This window comes from Papio anubis, chromosome 2, assembly GCF_008728515.1.
Source record: "Papio anubis isolate 15944 chromosome 2, Panubis1.0, whole genome shotgun sequence".
NCBI lineage: Eukaryota > Metazoa > Chordata > Mammalia > Primates > Cercopithecidae > Papio > Papio anubis.
Window position 1 is genome coordinate 42,308,291 of NC_044977.1, and position 20,971 is coordinate 42,329,261.

General features: G+C 41.4%; 2 protein-coding genes across 11 annotated transcripts in view; one reads left to right on the plus strand and one right to left on the minus strand.

Annotated features, from left to right (window-relative positions):
* Positions 1–20,971, minus strand: part of PARP9 (poly(ADP-ribose) polymerase family member 9) — a 46,502-nt gene that overhangs the window by 17,922 nt on the left and 7,609 nt on the right. For 7 of the 10 annotated variants that reach the window (XM_031663043.1, XM_031663044.1, XM_009200110.4 and 4 more), the window contains exons 4-8: positions 18,726–19,561; positions 15,443–15,664; positions 13,609–13,827; positions 8,571–8,628; positions 3,113–3,502 (exon numbers count right to left, since the gene is read on the minus strand). In XM_031663043.1, coding sequence (XP_031518903.1) covers positions 3,113–3,502; positions 8,571–8,628; positions 13,609–13,827; positions 15,443–15,664; positions 18,726–19,561 — 1,725 coding nt within the window. The remainder of the gene's footprint in view (positions 1–3,112; positions 3,503–8,570; positions 8,629–13,608; positions 13,828–15,442; positions 15,665–18,725; positions 19,562–20,971) is intronic. The other 3 variants (XM_003894010.5, XM_003894008.5, XM_003894009.3) reach the window with 1 other exon arrangement.
* The window catches only part of DTX3L (deltex E3 ubiquitin ligase 3L), a 39,529-nt gene that overhangs the window by 696 nt on the left and 17,862 nt on the right, over positions 1–20,971 (plus strand). The gene's annotated exons all lie outside the window — the stretch shown is intronic.

Sequence of the window (20,971 nt, forward strand, 5' to 3'; positions counted from 1 at the left end):
GTAATAATGAAAAATAATTGTGTTGCTCATAGGAAATGTTTTTATTTCTAGCCCCAATGCCTATCAGCAAAAAGAGACAGGCATTAGAAAATATTAAATAAGGAATGATAGGAAATGACATGACATTTGTAAAACACTTCAAAATTTTCAGTTTCCTTCCTTATTTGATCATTATAGCACCACCATGAAATAACACCATTTTACAAATAAAGAAATTGAAGTTCAAATAAGTAACTTGCCCCATAGCACACACCTAGTAAGTAAAGAGCTAAGATTACAAACCTGGCTTTCACCAATGCTTTTTGTAAGTGACAAGGCAAAATACTTGGAACATGCATCACTCATATACCACCCAATGAAGAAGAGCAAAATTTGGAGATTAAGAGTCTATAGTGTCTTGTTTTTCCTCCCTTCCTCTTTTCTCCTCCTCCTATTTTCCTCCCTCCCTCCTCTCCCTCCCTCCCTCCCTCCCTTCCTTCTTTCCTTCCTTCCTTCCTTCCTTCCTTCCTTCCTTCCTTCCTTCCTCCCTCCCTCCCTCCCTCCCTCCCTCCCTCCCTCCTTCCTTTTTTTCCTCCCATCCTTTTTTTCAAGAGGCAACCTGTTTTTGTCCAAAGGAGCTCCTTACTGGACTAAATATACAGGTGGACAATGAAACCAAAAAAGACTTGTTTTCTCTTGGTTTATTTTTAGTTTGACCTAAGACCAAGTATACTAAAATGACCTAATCCCCGGTCCATTATCTAATTGAATGGGCTCAATTTAACCACAAAAAGCAGGTGACGAATTGAGGGAAACTCACTAGAGCCAAGTTGTAAATCTGAGAAAGTGGGAGGGACAAAACTCCATAGCAGAGGAGCTGCAAAGACCAGAAACTTCAACAGAAGACTGTAAATTAACTTTGGAGAGCAATAGCTCATATTTATAAGGTGTAATATTAGAGTTCAGTTTCCTTGAGTTCAACAAACATTTGCCAGGCTCCTTCTATATGCCAAGGCACTGGACTGGGCACTGGGGACCCAAAGATCACAAACTTCTGCCATTGGAAACGCCTACCAGGAAAGATTAAAAGAGTGGCATAAAAGAGAGGTGATGCCTAACTTTGATTTAAAAAATAAAATTATTGTTCTGATGGATATTTGATATTCCTTATAATGATAACTCATCTCAAAATTACCCATTTTGTTAATTAAGATCTTAATCTGATTAAGACAGGGTAGGTTTTCCTGAACCTCTAAGGCTTCTGTGGAATAATATGTTTAGTCATCAACTACCAAAAGTGCCACCTTGCGGCAGAACAAGGGACTTACATGACTCAAAATTGTCAATAGCTGGGAGAATTAGCCCACCTTATGATTTCAGTTAATTTAAAGCAATGCCACACACACACACACACACAAACAAAATAATGCCACAAGTTTTATAGGAGATTCATGTTTCTTTGTATCCTGTTCCCCTAAGCTGACACTGGTGTCAGTTTCAATACCTACATTCACTATGTTTCAAAAACTAAGTGAAAATCATAATCTTGGTTCTTATGCTTGTGTATTCTTTTTATCCTTTTTTTTTTTTTTTTGCCACTGTGTTTTCTGTGGAATGTGGATACAACATTTATGGGGAACTCTCACTCACTGTAACCATTTATTCCTGCATTATTTTTACAAACACATGGTGAAAATAAAGTGTCCTTTGAAATTTTGCGTCTGAATTTTTGCACCTCTTACTAAATCCATTCTCCACATTATAACCAGTGATCTTTCTAAAAACACAAGTCTGATCTTCACTTTGCTTAAAATTCTTTAAGGTTCCCTATTTGTTTCAAGAAACTCTCTGAACTCTTTCACGTGATTTATAAGGTCTTACATAATCCAGGCCTTGCGACAATCTTATTTCTTGACGTTTTCTTTCTTTGCCTAACTAACTTCTACCTATTATCCAGTTCTCCATTTATGACACCTGTGATAAGCCCTCCCATGACTTTCCAAGTCTGGGTTAGGTGCCTCTCTGCAGTGCTTTCGCTGTCCTCTATCATCACTAACCTGTGTGCTCATCAAGGTTCCCCATTAGACTTTGAGCAGGAACAATGTCCATCTTGTTTATTGCTGTAGTCCTTGCACCTAGCACAATGCTTGGCACATCATGGGTGCAATATGTATTAGTTGAATGAAATCTATATCTATCTCTATCTCCCGAGATGGCATTTCTTTTTTTCTTTCTTTTTTTTTTTTTTTGAGACAGAGTTTCACTTTTGTTGCCCAGGCTGGAGTGCAATGGCTTGATCTCAGTTCACTGCAACCTTTGCCTCCTGGGTTCAAGCAATTCTCCTGCCTCAGCCTCCCGAGTAGCTGGGATTACAAGCATGGGCCACCATGCCCGGCTAATTTTTTGTTTTGTATTTGTAGTAGAGACAGGGTTTCTCCATGTTGGTCAGGCTGCTCTTGAACTGCCGACCTCAGGTGATCTGCCTAAAGTGCTGGGATTACAGGTGTGAGCCACCACGCCCGGCCCTGAGATGGCATTTTCAATAGTATAATTTCCTAGTTAGCTCTAGGGCTCTGTTGAAAGGATCTCTCCAGATCCAAATTCCCACATGTATCCTGATGAGTTTAGCCCCACTGAATGGGAGATACTTGAGTGTACCTCACAGTACCAATGTATAATTTCATTGGCGAGAGGGCTCAAGGTAAGTAATTTTAGGGTTCCTAATGCTGTCAGTAACAAATAAATACAATAAAACTTGATAAAAGAAATAAGATAATCTGATAGAATGTGTCTACATTTGAGCGCTGCATCTGAAGAATTAGAAATGTATACTTTTCCCCATGGCTTGGGCTTGAGTTTTACCACTGCCAAAATTCCATGTAATTGCCTCTTAGACAATCAGGGTTATTACAAGTAAATAAAATTGTGTTTGTGTGTGTGTTCACAAATAATCCTGATTGTCAAAAGGGAGCAAAAAATAACTCACGAAGGTTTATGATCTAACAAAGAATCAGAATGTTTGCTCCCTCCTCTCTCCTTCTGTCTCTCACCCACATCCATACATACATGCTCACACCCAAAAGAAGGAACAATGGGGAGAATTTACTTTCTAACTTAATAGAAAGTTACTCACCTAACAAGCTCCAAAGTCCTTGCTCCTTTTTCCTTGCCATTTCCTCCTGTACTTTACAAAGCATATCTTCAATGTTCATAACCACCTCAATGAGGTCAGCCTGGGCTCCTTTAATCTCTAACTCTGTCCTTCCTGGTTTGATCATTTCTGTGATGGAGACACTTGAAGTCTTCTGAAGCTCAGATAAAATGTCATGTTCCTTTCTCCCAAGGTACAGAATATGATTATTCTCAATGATGTGATGGTTCTGGAGACTCAGTATTCTTTGGATCCATGCGTGGGCCTCCCGCATTTTTTCCATGTTGAATCCCATCAGATTGATGGCAGGAGATCTAGCTTCAAGCCCATTTTCTCTTTTCTCCTCTCTGGTTGACTGGGGGACTGAAATGACTATAATAAGCATGGAAGACTAGCGGTTTGTTTTTTTTTTTTTTTTTTTTTTTTTTTGAGACGGAGTCTCACTCTGTCGCCCAGCCTGGAGTGCAGTGGTGTGATCTTGGCTCACTGCAAGCTCCACCTCCCAGGTTCACACTGTTCTCCTGCCTCAGTCTCCCGAGTAGCTGGGACTACAGGCGTCTGCCAGCACATCCAGCTAATTTTTTATATTTTTCGTGGAGATGGGATGTCACCGTGTTAGCCAGGATGGTCTCGATATCCTGACCTCGTGATCTGCCCGCCTCAGCCTCCCAAAGTGCCAAGGTTACAGGCGTGAGCCAATGTGCCCGGCTGACTAGTGGGTTTTAAAACAGTGCAGAAATGGGATGGCTGGGTCAAATGGTATTTCTAGTTCTAGATAGGATTATAAGTCATGCTGCTATAAAGATACATGCACACGTATGTTTATTGTGGCACTATTCACAATAGAAAAGACTTGGAATCAACCCAAATGTCTATCAGTGACAGACTGGATTAAGAAAATGTGGCACATATACACATGGAATACTATGCAGCCATAAAAAAGGATGAGTTCGTGTCCTTTGTAGGGACACGGATGCAGCTGGAAACCATCATTCGCAGCAAACTATCGCAAGAACAGAAAACCAAATACCGCATGTTCTCACTCAGAGGTGGGAATTGAACAATGAGATCACTTGGACACAGGAAGGGGAGCATCACACACTGGGTCCTATTGTGGGGAGGGGGTAGAGGGGAGGGATAGCATTAGGAGATATACCTAATGTAAATGACAAGTTAATGGGTGCAGCACACCAACATGGCACATGTATACATATGTAACAAACCTGCACGTTGTGCACATGTACCCTAGAACTTAAAGTATAATTAAAAAAAATTAAAAAAAAATAAAACAGTACAGAACAAAACACCATGGCCAGTGTTTTACCCCTGTGATATTGTCACCACTGTCAGCAGTAGCCGCTTCAATTAAGTACCTATCTCTGAAAGCTGCATTGGGTACGAAGGAAATCTACCTGTATTGTTTACAGCCTCCTTTGGAACACAGAGTTTAGCTTGTAATGGATTAGCTTTATCATCTCTTGCCTCTGCTATGTTGCATTTATCAGTTCACAGATGAGTTCACCTTGTGATCTCACCCTGGACGTTAACTAAGTATTATTTCCTGCTGAATAGGATTTTCCTTAACCTCTTGCTACTAGTTTTAAAATCAAACATCTCTGAAAGACACAGAGCTTGAAGAGTCAAAATTATTTTTTAAAAAATGAATCTCTGATTTTAAGATTAATACATGTTTATTATTTAAAAATTGGAAAATTATCAACATATAATGGAAGGAAGAAATACCTGTAATTCTACTACTCAGGATTCCTCACAACCTTATGAGACAGATACTAGTAGTTGTCCCATCTTACCAACAAGGAAATTGATTCACAGAGTCATTAAGTAACTTGCCCATGACTATAGGACTAGTTAGTGGTGGCCATGAAGCTAGTAGGTATGGGCGTCTGACTCCAGTGCTCCCGTATATGCCTTCCAGTGAGTAATATCTGAACAGCAGTGGAAATTAGCATCTTTCTCCTGAGATCTCAGTTGTGTGGTACAGGAGCTACAAAAGAAGTATAAGGACAGACCCAGAAGTAACACGGGGAGGATGGTCTTCCTCTGAGTAAAGATAAAAAATACAAAAGTCAAGGTTTTAGACAACAGTAAGAAGTAACCCAGGTTTTATATTGGAGGCATACTTTTGTTTAAACCCTTGTTCTGTCTGGGAGATTATATTATTTTTTAGGAGAAAATAAAAACAATGCATAGTGATATTTCATTTAGCCATTATTATCAAGAGAAAATTCTTCTCCTTCTTCTCCTTATTCCTCTTCCTCTTCTTCTTCTTCCTCTCTCCTCTCTCTCCCCCTCCCCCACTTCTCCTCCTCCTCCTACTTCTTATTCTTCTTCTTTTCTTTTTGTTTTTTTTTTTAGAGATGGGGTGTCACTATGCAGCCAAGGCTGGTCTTGACCTCTCGGCCTCAAGCAATACACCCACCTTGGCCTCCCAAAGCACTGGGACTATGGGCATGAGTCAGCATGCCTGGCCAATAATAATTATTATTATTTATTTATTTATTTATTTATTTATTTATTTTTGAGATAGAGTCTCACCCTGTCACCCAGGCTGGAGTATAGTGGCGCGATCTCGGCTCACTGCAACCTTAGCCTCCCGAGTAGCTGGGATTACAGGCGCCTGCCACCACGCCCAGCTAATTCTTGTACTTTTAGTAGAGATGGGGTTTCACCATGTTGGCCAGGCTGGTCTCGAACTCCTGACCTCGTGATCTGCTCGCCTCAGCCTCCCAAAGTGCTGGGATTACAGGCGTGAGCCACCACACCCGGCCAATAATTATTATTCTAACTTTAGTATATGTGTTGGCAAAGTGAGCACTATTCTTCTAGATAAGTAAATTGTTCGGATCACTAAAGGATAACTCTTTTAGCACCAAAATGCACTGAATTTTAACTATGAGTTATCTATTTATTTATTTTTTTTGAGACCAAGTCTCCCTCTGTTGCCCAAGCTGGAGTGCAGTGGCACGATCTCGGCTCACTGCAACCTCCGCCACCTGGGTTCAAGTGATTCTCCTGCCTCAGCTTCCCGAGTAGTTGGGATTACAGGCACACACCCCCATGCCTGGCTAATTCTTTTTTGTGTTTTTAGTAGAGATGAGGTTTTGCCTTGTTGGCCAAACTGGTCTCGAACTCCTGACCTCAGGTGATCAGCTTGCCTCGGCCTCCCAAAATGCTGGGATTACAGGCATGAGCCACCGTGCCCAGCTGAATTAAATATTTCTAATGATAACGTACTACCTCTCTGCCTTCTTAGTTTTTGTTTGTTTGCTTTTTTGTTTTTGTTTTTGTTTTTTTTGAGACGGAGTTTCCCTCTTGTTGCTCAGGCTGGAGTACAATGGCGTGATCTTGACTCACCACAACCTCCACCTCCCGCGTTCAAGCGATTCTCCTGCCTCAGCCTTCCGAGTAGCTGGGATTACAGACATGCACCACCACACCTGGCTAATTTTGTATTTTTAGTAGAGATGGGGTTTCTCCATGTTAGGCTGGTCTTGAACTCCCGACCTCAGGTGATCGGCCCGCCTCAGCCTCCCAAAGTGCTGGGATTACAGGCATGAGCCACCGTGCCTGGCCCTTCCTAAACAGTTTAACCTTTCCTTGATAATCTGAGATCATCATCATTAATCATTTTGTTTATTTGTCACCCAGGCTGGAGTGCAGTGGCACAATCATGGCTCACTGCAGCCTTGACCTCCCCGGGCTCAGGTGATCCTCCCAAGTAGCTGAGACTACAGGCATGCACCACCATGCCTGGCTAATTTTTGTATTTTTTGTAGAAATGGGTTTCACCATGTTGCCCAGGCTGGTCTCGAATTCCTGTCCTCAAGTGATTGCCTGCCTTGGCCTCCCAAAGTGCTGGGATTACAGGCTTGAGCCACCATGTTCCATCATTAATCATTTTTATGTCAATTATTGTCCTGTGCTATATAATTCCTTTACAGTTGTCCGCAAGAATTACTGAATTAAATGGTGACATTTGCCACCATTATTCAGATTAATGACATACAGACCTTTTAATGTTCCTTTTCTATGTTTTTCTCACCTAAAACTCCTCTTATGTACCCATAATGGATTCCCTGTGGTTCCCCAAACATGCACTGGATTTCTTTGCTCCTGTGGGTTTTCTCTACCTTGGATGCCCCATCCTACCCTCTCTGGACATTGGAAATCTTGCCATGCTTACAGCCCAGCTTAGAACTATCTCATTCATGAAGCCATTCTTCATCTTTACCAGTCAAAATGAATCTCTTTCTCCTCTTAGCTACCTGGGGAGTTTGTCCATCTTCTCAGTCATTATTTATTGTCTGGCATTTGTTTAATGCTTTCAATATATAGAACATTTTTGCATACATAATGTATTATCCTCACAACAGTCTGCTATTATCATCACTATACAGATAAATAAAGAGGATCATAAAAGGCACAGTTCCAGGCCAGAAATGTTAATGCTCTCCTTCCCTACTTCCAGCACTGCCAGGCCACTGAACATTCCATCTCAGTCCACCCAAACTTCACTAAAAGAATGACGTTATATACCTGTAATCCCAGCATTTTGGGAGGCAGAGGCAGGCAGATCACTTGAGCCTAGGAGTTTCAGACCAGCCTGGGCAACATGGTGAAACCCCGTCTCTACCAAAAAAAAAAAAAAAAATTTAAAAATAATAAAATAAATTAACTGGGCATGGTGGCATGTGCCTATGTCCAAGCTACTTGGGAGACTCATGTGGGAGGATGGCTTGAGCCTGTGAAGCAGAGTTTGCAGTGAGTTGACATCACACCACTGCACTCCAGCCAGAGTGACAGAGCCAGACCTTGTCTCAAAAAGAAAAGAAAAAAAAAATGCTCGGCATCAAAATTGACTAGGGAGCATTCAGAATAGATATTGTTGGCCCAGACCCAGAGTCCCTGAATCAGCATCTGTAGAGCTGGGACAAATACATATTTTGGGAGTTTTTTGTTTGTTTGTTTTTTAAAGTTTCCATCGTGATCCCAGTGATTACTCGGGTTTGAGTAGCATTGAGTTAACCCATTTATCTGTTATTATTGAGATGTGTTTTCTGTAATTACAATAAGTAACCCTCTTTAGACGTTCAGAGCAGAAAGAGTGACTGAATGCCAGTTTATGGAAACCAGAACTTTTTCTTGGGAAAAAATTATAGATATCTATTTATGAATCAACCACCCACACCTTGGATTATCCACTGCAACTCAAACCTCCTCTGTTCATATCATGAAACTGGACCAAGCAAGAATGGACTCATGATCAGGGCATAGAGTAGGCAGGTATCCAAGCAGGACCACAATGCAATACATGTGGCTTATTTATTCTTCTTCTCCCCTCCATTAGTTCAGATGATCAAGAATAGAATGAGCCAATGGTGGGCGACACTACTTATTGGCCTGTGAATTTCTTACTCACCACTGTAATTGTTCAAACCCAGCATCTTGGACCTCTTTGCCATTTCAGCACTGAAAACCTACAAGAAGCAAAACAGAGCAGAGAGTCATAAGCAGGGCTGATAGCCATTGTCATCAAAGTCTCCCTCTCTGCACACACAGCACTTGACTTCATCCACTCTGTCAGTCCCATTCCTACTACCACAAATCTAAAGCAGCCTTTAGGAAAGTCCCAGAGAAGAGGACCACCATCTATTAGAACACAGAAGGAACAAGCATAGGAAAAATGAAGATGAAATCAAAATCTGGTATAAATAAAGAAGACTATGCATTCCAAGACAAAATATAACCATGCATTCATTCAACAGATTTTAATGCCCTGCTTGCACTAAACCAAAGCTGTGGATATGTCACTGAAGAAGAAAACTATAGGTAACTAATAAAACACAAAATCATTTAAAAAATGGTATACACACCAAACTTGGTCTGTAAATTGAATAATAAAATAATCTGTTTTATGTAAGTTAATTCCTATAGAGTGCTTGAAATTGCTCCTGGCGTGTAGTAAACATTCAGTACATGGTAGCTATTGTCATTGTTATTATATGAAAGTCTATAGACAAAGATTTGTGCATATTGCAACACAGATCCATTAACATAATGTCTATTAGAAATAACACATCTCACTTAGCTTTTGGAGCCATGGTATTCACTGTCTTCCTTGTCCAAAGTAGATACAATTGGCAATACAGATAGTCCTGACTTACAATGGTTTGATTAAGGACTTTTTGGCTTTATTGATGGTGCAAAAGTGATATGCATTCAGTGGAAACTGTATCTTGAGCTTTTCCCAGGCTGGTGACATGTAGTAAGATGCTCTTTCGTGATACTGGGCACAAGGCAAGCTCCCAGTCAGCCACAGTAAACACTGTATTCAGTAAGTTACATGAGATATGCAACACTTTATTACAAAATAGGCTTGTGTTAGATGATTTTGCCCAACTATAGACAAATGTAAGTGTTCTGAACATGTTTAAGGTAGGATAAGCTAAGCTATAATGTTTGGTAGGTTAAGTGTATTAAATGCATTTATCTCACCGCAACTTATTTAGGAAGAAAATATGTGCTTATTAGAAGGCTTATTAGAAGATGTATACATTATATCTGCACACACATCATACCTCCATGTGGATATAAAGTAGTGTTAATGCTGAAAAGAGCCTGAAGGAATGGTCAACATTCACTTTTAATGTAAATTGCTGTGTAAGATAATCCTCTTGTTTGAGTTACAAAACTGAAAGATGTATAATTCTCTGTGTTTGTGTTTAATGGTTCAGAACAAAGTTTTGAGCGCAGACAGACACCAAGGTTGATCTTGGTTTGGCCATGTGACTAGCTGTGTGCATATTAACCTCTGGGTTATGTTTTTGGATTTGTGAAATGGAGACGACAACAGTAGCTTCATCAAAAGATTAAGGGGAGAAGGAAATGAGACACCTTCTTAGCGCAGTGCCTGACAGACACAATACATGGCTATATATATATATATATATATATATATATATATATATATATATATACACATACACACACACACACTTTTTTTTTTTCTTGAGACGGCCCTGGCTGGAGTGCAATGGTGCAATCTCGGGTCACTGCAACCTCCGTCTCCCAGATTCAAGTGATTTTCCTACCTCAGCCTCCTGAGCAGCTGGGATTACAGGCACGTACCACCATGCCCTGCTAAGTTTTGTATTTTCAGTGGAGCTTGGGTTTCACCATGTTGGCCAGGCTGGTCTCCAACTCCTGACCTCAGGTGATCCACCCAGCTCAGCCTCCCAAAGTGCTGGGATTACAGGCATGAGCCACCGAGCCCAGCCCCCATGACACTATTTTTATTATTAGTCCCTGGGGGAGTACTCAGACTGTGGTTGATCTTTCCATTTTTCTTAAACTGTCATGCACATTTTTGTTTGTATGTTGCAGAGAATGAACCTTCTTTTCTAGATGTGGTTAATTCTTCTTGTATGAAAATGGTGCTTCATAAACAGTTCAGGGGCTGGGCATGGTGGCTCATGTCTGTAATCCCAGAACTTTGGGAGGCTGAGGTGGGAGGATTGCTTGAGTCCAGGAGTTTGAGATTGGCCTGGGCAACATAGTGAGATCCCACTTCCACAAAAATAAAAGTATTAGCCAGGCATGGTGATGCATGCCTGTAGTCCCAGCTACTTATGAGGCTGAGATGGGAGGATTGCTTGGGCCTGGGAGGTTGAGGATGCAGGAATTTATGATCACACCACTGCATGCCAGCCCAGACAACAGAGCAACATCCTGTCTCAAAAAAAAAAAAAAAAAAAAAGGAAATTAAAAAAGAAATAGTTCAGGAGTTCAGGGATGTGATCAGGGCACCTATCTGGGCTTAGAGATAATCCTCTGCATGGGAAAACTAATGAACTTCATCTGAAGGACAGGATTATTCATTTTATCAGAAGGTGAGCTACTTCCTCGGGTCATGCACCACCATCTCACCAGTCAGCTGTGGGTGAGGTGCAGTGGGATACTGGAGCTGGCATACGGTGACTCAAGAGAGCCTGCTATGACCATCTCTTCCAGCTCTGCTTTCAGTGATGTCATATCAACAGCTTGAAAGCAGCCACGGAAATCAGCAAATGCTACAAATCTCTCTGTGTCTAATTGGGCAGCAGAAGGAATAAGGACTTTTATACTTGTTCCAAGAAAGACCAAGCTGGAACAAGTATAAATTCATTTCCTTATAGGCAGAGATAAAATGGCAACCATGCACATAGAGCAGGCCAAGAGGTGGGAATATGAGCAGTCAGAGAACTAATGTTTGCAGCCACTTTCTGCCAGGCAAGGCCCTCTATATCCAAAATCCAGACACGTGCTGAGAAATCTCACTAAAACTCAGATGTTGCTGTTGGCAGAAACAGAAACCTATATCTCGAAAACCTATTTTAGGTTGCTGTATCTTATTTCCTCTCCTTTTTATTCTTCCCTAACATCATTAAAGTCTTTCTCGAAAATGCCAGTTAAGTGAGAATAAAGCAGAGATGGTCAGTACTTTAAAGGCAGAACAGCACTGCAATATATATTAATTACGCTGAATATAACACGGTTTATTCACATGTTAGGAACTCAGCTTGATCTGTCCACCCAAACAAAAAGCTGAGATGAAGTGCACTCAGACCCATAAGACAAGCTCCCCTCCAACATAGGGACCCCAGACATATTAGATCACGGCTGATTTCCTTCTGACGTCACCTACAGATGAGCTAAAAAAGAATGGGTTGAATTTGAGGGCAGTACTGGAGACATGGCAAAACTAGCCAGGCATACCGCTGCTGTTAAAGAAACTGGAAAGAAAAGATAAACAATTCACTGAATTTAGTAACAATTCAGCACTCAGTGAACTACAGCTCATCACAGTTGATATAATAACAGCTACCTTCTACTCTGTGCTAGGTACTACTCTACGTGTTTCACAGATATTAACTCTTTTTTTTTTTTTTTTGAGATAGAGTTTCACTCTTGTTGACCAAGCCGGGGTTCAATGGTGTGATCTCGGCTCACTGCAACCTCCGCCTCTCAGGTTCAAGCGATTCTCCTGCCTCAGCCTCCCGAGTAGCTGGGATTACAGGTGTGTGCCACCACGCCTGGCTAATTTTTTGTATTTTTAGTAGAAATGGGGTTTCATTGTGTTAGCTAGGCTGATCTCAAACTCCTGACCTCAGATGATCTGCCTGCCTCAGCCTCCCAAAGTGCTGGGATTACAGACATGAGCCACCTCACCTGACTGTATTAATGCATTTTATATTCACAACAGCTCCATAAGATGGTAATTAGTATCCCTCTTTTAAGGAAGAGGAAACTGAGGCACAGATAGGTAAACTAACTTGCCCAAGGTTATATAGCCAGTAAGAGACAAAGCTGAGACTGATGGGGATTTTAGAGGGAAAACTGATTGAGGAGGAGAAGACAGGCCAGGCATAGTGGCTCACACCTATAATCCCAGAACTTTGGGAGGCTGAGATGGGAAGATCACTTGAGCCCAGGAGCTCAAGACCAGATTGGGTGACATAGTAAGACCACTTTTCTACAAAAAATTTAAAAATTAGCCAGGCATGGTAGCACGTGCCTGTAGTGCCTGCTAATCAAGAGGCTGGAGTGGGAGGATCATATGAGCCCAGGAGTTCAAGGCTGCAGTGAGCTATGATTGTGCCACTGCACTCCAGCCTGGGCAACAGAGCAAGACCTCATCTGTTTAAAAAAAAAAGAGACAGAGAGAGAGAAGACAAAGAATTTGCCTTAAATACACTGCATTTGAGATGACGGTCAGAGATCCAAGTGGAAATGAGAGAGGATTGGCTAAGAAGATAGGACTTCACAGAAGTTGTAAGAACAGTTGTGTTCTTGAAGGGAGAGAGGTGAGAGAGCGGCAAGGACCCCACACTGAAACTAGAGGGTTGCTTACCTTTAAGGAGCAGAGGGAAGAATAAGTGCCAATAAAAGGAAACACCAAAGCTAGGTAGTGGGGTAAACATGGTTTCTTTTCTTTTTTCTTTTTTTTTTTTTGAGATAGTTTCACTCTTGTTGCCCAGGTTGGAGTGTAATGGTGTGATCTCGGCTAACCGCAGCCTCCGCCTCCTAGGTTCAAGTGATTCTCCTGCCTCAGTCTCCCTAGTAGCTTGGATTACAGGCATGCACCACCAAACCCAGCTAATTTTGTATTTTTAGTACAGACAGGGTTTCTCCATGTTGGTCAGGCTGGTCTCGAACTCCCGACCTCAGGTAATCCACCCGTCTCAGCCTCCCAGAGTGCTGGGATTACAGGTGTGAGCCACCACGCCCAGCCGTCTATAATGACATGTTTTACTAGTTCAGAGGTAGACAATCTGTAAAAATTAAACTTCACCAAGTTAGAACACCACTACATTATACAGCACCTAGCCCTGCGTCTTACATTGTAGATACTAAACAGATGTTGTTGAATGAATGAATAAATGAATGAACTGTAGGACATATCTAAGATATTAACTTACCTTATATATCTCCAAATCTGTGGGAAAGATCACAAACTTTACAGTTAACTGGTGTTTTACATGGTCTTTGGCAAATGTTAAAACTTCATCAAACAAAATCTCTGCTGCTGTTTCCTTCTTTATATCCATGTTTCCAGTCCCAAGGGCAGGAAAGGAAATGGAAGTTATATTTTGCTCAATGCATTTTTCCAAACACTCCTTCACTGCATGTTTTAATGTCTGTAGGAAAACACAATTTTAAGATGAGCATTTGAGTCAAGAACAAGACTCCACTTACCCCTTGATCCTGCCCCTATTTTACAATGTCCACCTCCACTCTCCCTCAGGGTTCGTGTCCCTGCCTCCTCACACGACAGGAAAGGTCCCACTCCAGAGGGAACCCACTATGGCTATAAGGTTAGGTGGTGAGAAACTGAAGCAATAGAGTGGCCATCTTGTGCTATTCAGGACATGTGGGCACTAGAATTTCTCCCAGTTTATGTAGCCTTGCCCATCCCCCCAGGTCAGAGAGCCAACCATCAGTTTACCCCATTCACCTACCCCTTCCAGGTCAACATAAAGAGGACTGAATTTTCGTAAAGGATATCGAGATTAAAATAAGAAAGCAGCACTTACTCAATGTCATTAAGTTCTATTATGTCATTCCTCTTGGAGAAATGCTAATATTTTTGGCAGATTTAAACTTCTACCAACTGTTAACATCAAAATAATACAGGAATGTTGCCCATGGAAGGACTTTGGAAAACTGAGGGATAGAGGGAGACTAGAGGACCAATTTGGGATTAGAGAGCTCTCAAGAGGGAGCCAGAAATGGTGAAGAAGAAAGATAGACAAAGGCAGAGAAGAGGATTAAGTTTCCCTCTTTTCACCATCTGAGTGGGTTCCTCCTATTCTTTAATGACTATTTTATTTTATTTTATTTTATTATTTTATTTTATTTTTGAGACAGAGTCTCACTCTGTCATCCAGGCTAGAGTGCAGTGCTGCGATCTCAGCTCACTGCGACCTCTGCCTCCTGAGTTCATTAATGCTTGTATTTTATGTGCCTCAGTGGAGAGTGGGCTAGACAGCCACGGGTGGAAGAGACCTCAGGTAATAGATTTGACTGGAATGATGCTGGAGGGGGAACCCCAGCTGCTCCAGGAATATAACACATGGAGGGACATGAGAGACTGAATCCCTTGCCTACTTAGGAAAAGGCGGACGAGGTCACTGGGTATGTTGGGGTGAACCAGTGTTCAGACTGAGGGAGTACTAGTTTCAGTGTCTATCTGCAGTATGCCTATTTAAATTTAGACATGGGTTAGGCAACATTTTAAACTTCTTTGTTGTTTAGTTTGTTTGTTTTTTGAGACAGTCTCTGTCACCCAGGCTAGAGTGCAGCAGTGTGATCACAGCTCACTGCAGCCTCAATCTCCTGGGCTCAAGTGATCCTCCTACCTCAGCCTCCTGAGTAGCTGGGACTACAGGTGTGCACCACCACACCTGGCTAATTTTTTTTTTTTTTTTTTTTTTGGTAGAGATGGGGGTCTTGCTATGTTGCTCAGGCTGGTCTCAAACTCCTAGGCTCAAGTGATCCTCCCACTTTGGTCTCCCAAAGCACTGGATTCACAGGCATAAGGCACTGCACCAGACCTAAATCAAACTTCTTAAGATAACTTACGGCAACTGTACCTGTTCAGTATTTCTGGTATTCACAGGTGTGCTAAAAAATGAAGACTATACCACTTGACAAAATATTTCATGAATGTAATGAAATGATGGAAATTTGTTAAAAAAAAAAAGACTATATAGACTATGGAGCTAAATAAAGACACATTTATTTTAAACTTACCTGAGGTTTAGGAAATTCTGAATGCCACAGTACATGGTATATATATTGGCAGGACAAATTAAATCCTCTTGTGACCAGTACTAACTGGGACGGTTGAAACTGTTTAGCCTTTGTGGCAAGAAATTCTGATTGCATTTCAACTCCTGCTTGTTGTAGAATTGACTTTGCCACAGGTCCAACTGTAATATCACGTGGGTCTACAGAATTAACAATTACATCTGCCTGAAAAGGGAAGAAAGGGTAGGATTCATTGTTAAATTCCTTCTTCTTAAATGAATAATTTAAATCTTTACTTCCCTGAAGAGCTTTGAAAAATACTCTTTGAAGACTCTCTTTTTTTTTTTTTTTTTTTTTTTTTTTTTGAGACGGAGTCTCGCTTTGTCGCCCAGGCTGAAGACCCTAATTTCTAAAAAATTTCATTATTAATATATAGAAACTCATATTTCCAAAGAGCGATCATTTGATTGCCATGATTGAAGCTGAATTACGTAACTCAGAAATTACGAAAATGTATGGATGATATAATTTTCTTTTTTTCTTTTTTTTAATTTTTAATTTTTTTTTTTTTTGAGATGGAGTCTCATTCTGTCACCCAGGCTGGAGTGCAGTGGCGCGGTCTCGGCTCACTGCAAGCTCCACCTCCCCCCGGGTTCACGCCATTCTGCTGCCTCAGCCCTGAGTAGCTGGGACTACAGGCGCCCGCCACCATGCCTGGCTAACTTTTTGTGTTTTTCGTAGAGACGGGGTTTCACTATATTAGCCAGGATGTTCTCGATCTCCTGACCTCGTGATCCACCCGCCTTGGCCTCCCAAAGTGCTGGGATTACAGGTGTGAGCCACCGCACCCAGCCCAGCTGATGTAATTTTCATTGCAAACATCTGTTTGCCCCTTGCTGGATTACACTTCCCAGATGGCTAGATTCCGAGTATTCCCTGTGATTTGTTTTAAGCTCTGTGAATAAATGGTTTCATCTCTGCCTGACCACCATGACTTTTTGCTATTTCATCATGGGTTTTTGTTTTGTCTCATTTTAAATAGGAAATAAAATTTCTTGGGAAATTTCCATCCCCTAATGTTTTTATGGTTTAAAATATAACGAACTTAACATGGTTGAAGAAACTCCAAATGGGACAAAAAGGTATTCAATGAAAAGTAGGCTCTCTTCTTGGTCAGGTCCCCAGACCTCCTACTCACCCACCCATCTTATGTGTAACCAAGTTCTTCATCTCTCTCTTCAGAAATAGACTGTACACATACATGAGCTGTACTTTAGACAATATCATCTCCTAGTTAACCCTCAGAGCTGTGCTAAAAATGATAGTGTCCTTCCTTCCCCCATGCCCAAATTCCCCTAATCATTCTATTGACTTTGGCTCCCTTTCAGGGTAACTCAGGTACTTCTTCACTGATGTTAATGAATGCATCACTTTGAAAGCACAATTAGAATTTGCAATTTGGGGGCACCAACACCCTTTAAAAACTGTAATGTTCCTAATGTTGCTGGCAATAAATACACATTAAAAAATTCAGTTAAAGGGATAAGTTAGTCAACTAGAATGCTTCCATTTTAATTTTAAATTTGTGTGTTAATGACTTCTCAAATATTTCATTTCATGAACTCCCCTAGTCTTCTCTCTAATTGTCTTATAGGCAATAAGTGTTTTTTGTTTGTTCGTTCGTTCGTTTGTTTTACCAATGTCTAAGTCTGTTTGATTGTGGTCATGGGAGTCTTAAGTGTGACATCACTGATCCAGAAGAAAAAAAAGAATATAGCCTTATATTCATTCTCACCCTCTGTTGTGGTGCCTTCTCCCTCCTACTCCCTCCACTTATTTATCATTAATTTGCTGAACCCTTAGATGCATGCCCAGACCAGGCCTTGGGGCTATAGGGATGAACAGGCCAAGATCTCCATCTTTAAGGTGCTCTCCGTCTAGCAGGGGAGCTGCACTAACTCAGAAATACCTAGGTTCACCACTACCTTGACTCCCTCCCTCTCCCTGTTAGCGTCCTCGCCTTTGTGCCCAGTGACTCCCAGCTACACGCTTAGTTGCACCTTGTATTCTCCACAGCCCCTGGCAGAGTTACATTCTGTGTATAAACACACAGACTATGACTTAGAGCTCCTCCCGTGTCTCCTGACTCTAGTCAAGCCCATTATTTTCTGTCAATTCCTCTGCATCTCTCTGATCAAGTCACTCTGACCACCCAGAAAGCTTCCCCTCCTGCCAATCATAACCACTGAAACTTGAGATCAGATTCAAAACTCATACCTTCTGAAGCAATCTTTCTTGGTCCACTATACTCCACTCTTGTCACAAATTTACATACTCTTGAGTATTATTTTTGTTTACTATTGATAGGTTGCTTCAGAAATGTTGAGATGGTTTTTCTCCCCAGAGAGATTTTTCAAATAAAGAATATTTTTACAGTGAAGAATATAATTGACTTTAGGTTCCTTGGGATCAAAGTTTATTCTAATTCCTCAGGGTGCCTAAGATAATAGCAATAGCAATAATAATGATAAATACTTCTTACATATCAAGCACTACTCTAAGCATTTTATGTGTATTGATCCCAGCTCTAAGATACAAATGCTATTATTATCCTCATTGTACAAATGAGGAAACTGAAGAACTAAAGATAAAGTAACTTGCTTTGGGTTACCCAGTTAAAAAAATAGCAAAGCTGGTATTCAAATCCAGATGGCCTGGCCCTGAATGCTATATTATTATTATTATTATTTTTAGAGACAAAGTCAAAGTCTTGCTCTGTTGCCCTGGCAGGAATCACTATAGCCTTGAACTCATGGGCTCAGGTGAGCCTCCTGCCTTAGTCTCCCAAAGTAGTTGGGACTATAGATGTGCATCAACATGCCCTGATAATTTTTTTTTTTTTTGGGAGACAGGGTCTTGCTACATTCCTCAGGCTGGTCTTGAACACCTGGGCTCAAGTGATCCTCCCGTCTCGACCTCCCAAAGTGCTGGGATTATAGGCATGAGTCACCATGACCAGCCTATTGTAAAAAAACTTAAAATAAAAATTTTTAAAGAGATGGGGTCTGGCTGTTTCCTAGGCTGGCCTCCAACTCCTGGGCTCCAATGGTCCTCCAACCTCAGGCTCTCAAGTGGCTGAGTTACAGGCATGTACCACTGCATCTGGCTCATATTCTTAATCCAAACAAGATGGTTTCTCCGTAGTGTTGCGTAGTGTACACTTAAAAATTATTTAACTTTCAAGGATCACCTGTGCCAGTTTGAGAGAATAGAAACAAAGACTTACTGTCTGTCGTTCAATGTGGCCCTGGACAATCTGGAGAGTCAGGTTGTTTACGACCATTGCATTGAAAGAAGGGGTGGTTTCTTGTCCCAGCTCATTCTTCCCTAGGATTAATTCTGAAGCAGCTTTAAAGGCAGCAACAGTAGGGTCCTCATTGCTCACCAGGTGAATTTCTTTCAAATTACTCATCAGTGGCTTCCTTTGCAAATGAACCTGGATAGTGTCTACAATAGTCTCTGTACACAAAATCAGAGGGAACTGAAAAATCCCAGAGCTCAAGGCTGGAATTGCTACTGTCTTAATGTGAATATTTACATAGAAGACATAATCCAGAATACTTACAATGGCCTTCTGCAACTTTCTAATACATCCCTGTGTATCCCATTCCATCCACCGAGGCCCAACAGCATGGATGATCTGTTTGCAGGGAAGCCTCCCAGCTCCCGTGACAGCTATCTCACCAGCTAATACTTTACCAAATTTGGCAACCCACTGTTTGCTTTCTTCTTGGATTTCAAATCCACCAGCTTTCACCAGGGCCAGGGCCAGGCCTCCTCCATGTAGAAGATCTTCATTGGCTGCATTCACCACAGCATCAACAGCATGTGTGGTGAGGTCATCTTTCCAGACTGATAACTCTACCCTAGGAGTCAGCATTTTTCTGAACACTTGCAGAGATTTGCTGTTGCCTTCCTGAACTGGAGAGACCAAGGTAGAGATACAGCCAAACTTATTCTGGAGAACTTCACACAGCTGACGCTCATTATTTTTAAAAATTTTGAAGTCATTGTGGTTAATTGGAATTCGCCAACTATACTTGTCTCCAACAGCATCAGTTCCTGGAAAAGAAGAGAAGATAAAAAAAAAAAAAGAAAGAAAAAAAAATCACAGTTTGAAAGGTTGTAATCCCACTTCATACCAGGAGACTGTGTTTCCTATGTGCAAAAGAGAGATGAACTTCATCTATTGTCCTTTGTGATTCTTCTTCTCAACTAGACATGTAATCAGACCAAGGACATCTAAGAGTTTTCAATGGGTCACCCATAAAGTGCATACTCTTGTGTCTGACATATATTAAGTACTCCATAAGTGGTAGCTACTACGATGCAGTGATGATGGTAGGAAAACTATGTATATGGGGGCCATGAATTTTTAAAAATATATATAAAAGTGGAGAGCTTAGAAAGACCCATGCTTAGGGCACAGGTATTAGAAGGGACTTAATTATGAGCCAAAATAGGGGGAGGTTTTATAACTTTTTTGCTTTTGTCAGCATCTAAGTTTGTGTTTTCTTAAGAGCAGACCCTGAGACAAAGATTTGAATGTAAGTAGTTTATTTGGGAGGTGATCCTAGGAAATACTAGGGCCTTGGGGTGGGGAGGGCAGGGTGTGAAAGTAAGACAAATGAACAAAGCACGTGTAACTAGGCAGATGGAACTTAACTCCACTGGGAAATAGTGTAGATCTTGTGCCTCAGGGTTATATCACTGGTAGGGTAGTAACCACAGGAGCTGGGATATTTATTCAACTTCTTTTTTTTTTTTTTTTTTTTTTTTTTGAGACAGGGTCTCACTGTGTTGCTCAGGCTGCAGTGTAGTGATGCAATCTTGGCTCACTGCAACCTCTGCCTCCTATGCTCAAGCCATCCTCCCACCTCAGCCTCCTGAATAGCTGGGACTACAGGCTCACAGCATTCCACACCATCGTGTCCAGCTAATTTCCATATTTTTTTTTTTTTTGTAGAGAGGGGGTTTTGCCGTATTGCCTAGGCTGGTCTCAAACTCCTGATTTCAAGCAATCTGCCCACCTGGGCCTACAAAAGTGCTCCAAAAGATTCAAGCAATCTGCCCACCCCACCTGGGTGACTCCAAAAAGGCAACCATGCCTGGCCTACCCGACTTCTACTGGTCATTGATTGAGGCAGTTCCCTGGTGAGTAGGAGTAGGGGAAGACATTGGACAAGCCAATGAGTGGAGCATTGATAATGTCTGCTTCAGTTCAGTAAATAATTCTTTATGATAGTCTAGTCTGGCACAATTTTGGTGAAATTAAAACTAATTGACTAAAAATTATTTACTGTATGTGGCAGACAAGAAGATATGCTACTCAGATCTCCCTGCAATTGGCTATGAAGTGGGAAATACAGTTAGCTGACAGCCTCCAGCTGCTAGCCCCTCAGGGTTCATCTCAGCTTTCAGCCAAGGTCATGCTATTCTCAGGGCAGCCTCCATCAGTAGCTGAGCAAGGCC